The sequence below is a fragment of the Sycon ciliatum genome, chromosome 10 (assembly GCF_964019385.1).
Source record: "Sycon ciliatum chromosome 10, ocSycCili1.1, whole genome shotgun sequence".
Classification (NCBI taxonomy): domain Eukaryota; kingdom Metazoa; phylum Porifera; class Calcarea; order Leucosolenida; family Sycettidae; genus Sycon; species Sycon ciliatum.
In genome coordinates, this window is record NC_088652.1 from 25,490,102 (window position 1) to 25,494,406 (window position 4,305).

General features: G+C 51.2%; 2 protein-coding genes across 2 annotated transcripts; both read right to left on the reverse strand.

Moving 5' to 3' along the window:
- Positions 1-594: 594 nt before the first annotated feature.
- LOC135826764 (uncharacterized) lies at positions 595-1,395 on the reverse strand. The gene has a single exon (XM_065339370.1). It carries the CDS (start codon positions 1,393-1,395, stop codon positions 595-597), a length of 801 nt encoding a protein of 266 aa, XP_065195442.1.
- Positions 1,396-1,528: 133 nt separating this feature from the next.
- On the reverse strand, positions 1,529-2,485 carry LOC135826766 (uncharacterized). The gene has a single exon (XM_065339371.1). The coding sequence runs from the start codon at positions 2,483-2,485 to the stop codon at positions 1,529-1,531; it is 957 nt and encodes a 318-aa protein (XP_065195443.1).
- Positions 2,486-4,305: the final 1,820 nt, after the last annotated feature.

The window sequence follows — 4,305 nt, forward strand, 5'->3', positions numbered from 1 at the left end:
CAACTGACTCCGCATGGAGCCGCCAAATGCTAAATATATAGGTATGCGGAAAACCAGTTGAGAGCATATATTCACGTATGAGCCAGAAACGTGAGTTGAGATAGAGGGTGGGAGGGTGGGAACAAAAACGTTCTGCGAGTTACAAGCTCAAAAGTCAACAACAGCAATGATCGACCTTGCACGGGATCGTTTTGGGCGCACGCCCGAGAGGTTTGCGCATGCGCGTAAACCGGGCCAGCTCGCTGGGCTGGCTGCTAACTTGCGTTAGCATGCTAACGCTCATTTAGCATCCCCCCACCTCACAACAGAGCAACAGTATGTTGGGTTACGCCGGGAGTGCCGATACGAGCAACTGGTTAAACTATCGAGCATGCGTATGATGGCCCCGCTTGGAGCCGCTAGATGGCTCGCAGCTGAGCCGCCAACTGACTCCGCATGGAGCCGCCAAATGACTCCGCATGGAGCCGCCAAATGCTAAATATATAGGTATGCGGAAAACCAGTTGAGAGCATATATTCCATAAATCGGCACTCCCGGAACGGGCCAGAGAAGTTAGAACAGTTACCCGTGCAGGCTGTAAGCAGCTCAAGCTAGTCAGAATTTGATATCAGGGGCTGAGGCCATTGCCGCAGCCACCCGTGCCTTGGCTGCAGTCGGCGTACGAATGTACCTCAGGCAGGCATCGCTCTTCCATCTGCCCGCCTCTCTGATTACGGAGTCTGGCAGCCCGGCCAGCGCTGCTGTGGTGGCGGCACCTATCCGGAATGAGTGGCCAGCATACAGTGCCGAGTCAAAGCCGCAACTGGTGAGCAGCATCCTCACAGTTGCCGTAAATGCCGGTCGTGATAGAGGCTGACCATTACTCAGCACAAACAGGGGCCGGTCCGGGCTGGTCGAGCTGCGAGTTCCCAGCAGGTATTGGAGAAGCGCGGAAACTGCACAATACGGGGGCGATGCTGGGCCTATTGTTATGGTTACCCCTCGGCCAGACGGGTCGGTCTTGGAAGTGCGGAGGAATATGAGTGCTGCCCCCTGCTCGAACTTGACGTCGCGACGACGTACTATGCTGGTAAATTCCGCGCATCTCAGGAACCCATAGAAAGCACTCAGCATGGCTGCAACATAAAGACGTTTATCACTGTCATTCAGGGTAGTGCAGCGATGACAGGCATCAACCAGTTGGTGCACCATACGCACTGTGATTGGCAACCGGGGACGAGTGGCTGAGTTCCCGTGGCAACGGTCTATGCCTTTCAAAACTCGGCCCAGTAGCCAGGTGTCGCCCAGAGGGTCCGCATGGCCCGCTTCTAGGTGTAGGTAATGGTTGCGTACAGCAGACAGATACACACGAATAGTACTGGGCTGGACTGACCTGGCTAGGTAGGCAGCAAACATGCTCAGTATAACATCAGTGGCAGGAAATAACGAGAATTGATTGAGAGAGCAAAATTGTATGTAGCGGCTTTCGCCTGCGTGATAGGTGCGCCGAGTGTTTGGGGCGATAGCCTGTGATGCATAGTAAGCTACATCAGCTGGTGCGGCAGACGGGCCGGGCCGTGTCTGCCTCCATGCGAGCTGACGGTGCTGCTTTGCGGAAGTCCTGCATGCAGAAACGAGAGAGACGATCGGCGATAGTGTTATTGGCTCCTGGAATATGCTTAGCAGAAACAGTGAAATTGTGCCCAGCGCATACAAAGAACAGCTCCCGCAGCAGAACCATCAGTGCTGGAGATCGGGAGGTGCCGGAACGGATACACTCCACTACCACCATGTTGTCGCAGTGAATTAATATTCGCAGCTGAGGCCACTCGCTTCCCCAGGTACTGCAGGCTGCCACAACTGCAAACAGCTCTTTCCAGTCGATGCTATGCTCTGCTTGGCTGTCTGTCCACCTGCCCTGTATCCATCGGCCGGAATTGTACGCGCCCCAGCCAATGGCACCACTTGCATCGGTGTATAGTTGCAAGTCCGGGGACGGCGTCCAGTTGGGATGTAAGAAGAACGACCGGCCGTTCCACTGGTCCAAGAGCTTGAGCCACCAGCGCAAATCTTCGAGGCACTCTTCAGAGAGCTTGATCCGGTAATAGGGCTGCTGGTACCGGCTGGCAATTGACCACAGTCTGCGCATGAATGTGCGTCCTGGGACTACCACTCTCGCGGCAAACGAGAGCTTTCCCAGAAGAGACTCGAGTTGACGTTGCGAAATTGACACTGAGTACAGAGTGGCCCGTAGGAGGTCCCGAAGCTCGGAAAGTTTGTCCATAGGCAGGCGGGCTTCAAGGCGGCGGGTGTCAAGAATAATGCCGAGAAAAGTCAGGACTTGAGCTGGACCCTCCACTTTTGCTGGGGCCAGGGGTACGCCGAGGTATGTGAAAGCACGCAGCAGAATAGCGAGTTGCTGGTGGGCTACTACAGATCCAGAGCATGCATTGAGAAAGTCGTCGGGATAGTGCAGCAGGTGTGGGATAGCGAACTGCTCTTGCATTATCCATTCTATGGCGGATGCGACAGAGTCAAATATGGCAGGGCTTGAGCGTAGTCCGAAGGGGAGAACGCGCTCGTAGAAGTATTGACCCTGCCAGCGGATGCCCAACAGGGGCCAATCTTCCGGGCGGACAGGAATTTGGCGGAATGCACTTTTGACATCGAGCTTAGCAAGATATACTGGGGCAGGCAATTGCATGATAAGATTAACAGCATCGTCAATAGTGACATAATGGAGAGAAAAGGGGTCTGCTGGGATACAATCATTGACACTCTGACCCTCCGGGCTGGACAAATGGTGTATCATTCGTAATTTCCCGTTCTTCTTGGGAACCGCGCCTATCCCAGAGCAGCGCATAAATGGAAAAGGGGGTGAAGGAAAGGGGCCAGCTGTTTCAACAAAAACGTTCTGCGAGTTACAAGCTCAAAAGTCAACAACAGCAATGATCCTGCAAGAGACCTTGCACGGGATCGTTTTGGGCGCACGCCCGAGAGGTTTGCGCATGCGCGTAAACCGGGCCAGCTCGCTGGGCTGGCTGCTAACTTGCGTTAGCATGCTAACGCTCATATAAATTTTTGTAAACCAAGCGCACTTACCGTATTATCTCTAATATAAGCACAGTCTCCAATAATAGCACGTCTCCAATAATAGAACACCTTGCGGCGGCATTCAAAACATAAAGTGCTCAGTCTCCATTAAACAGTCAAATTCGCTAATAACGACTGCGGATATAACGACAATTCGCGAATAAAGACAGAATTTCCATGCCCAGAGCAAAGTCCCATCCAACTGTGACACATAACGAGACTTCGGGTATAACGACACTTCGCGAATAAGGACACTTTTCTGATGCCCCGCCGCCGAGTGTCGTTATACGCGAAGTTGACTGTATGCACACTGTGTAAATTCATTATCTGTACCGGCGAAAAAAACCCTGAAATGTGTGCGTCATACATGAATTTGGCATGGCAACATGCCTCTGAAATGAGGTTGAAATAATAATGGAACAGTCTCCAATAAAGGAACGTCTCCATTAATAGCACGGGGCGGAGGTACATTGAAAAAATAAAGGACCGTGCTTATATTAGAGATAATACGGTATACTGTTATGCATGAGTCACTTGCTAGTCATGACTTGCTGCTTGTACAGTGTGAGTGAATTTCTGTTGTAACGAACTTCGGCTGCAAAGAACTAATTCTCCTGTACAATGGTGTTCGTTATATCAGGAGTCGACAGTACTCTAATTTCAGAAATTTTCGGTATGAGGGCAAAAGGCCAGGTTAGGTGAACAGAAATTTTCGGTACAGGGAAGCTGTTCCCTATTGGATTATGTGTGTTAGTGTTTGTTCGGTGTGTTGAAATTGTAGGTATGAAGCAGATGCACCGAAAGTACCGAAAATTTGTAAAATTAGAGTATCCGGTGACTCTACTCGATTGTGCATGGGTTTTTTAAAGCGTATAACTGTATATCTACAGTGGTGTGCTCGGGTACCCTCGGACCTCGGGTAGTCGGGTACAGAATAGTACCCGAAAACCCGAAGTCGCAGATGACATCATGTACAGTGCACGTGTACACATTCATGTAATACTCCGCATGTCTACCCAGTGTGTAAGGGAAGGGGTGCATTATCGTGTTACCATGGAAACATTACCCGTTCCCGTACCCATTCTACCCGTGGAAAACTACCCAGACCTGATACCCGAAGAAAATGCTACCCAACTCAGACGTAATGTAGACCGTTCATATTCTCATGTAGAGTCAGACCTCGCTTATCCGGTCTTCTTTTATCCGGATCCCTCGCCATCCGGAAGAAAATCG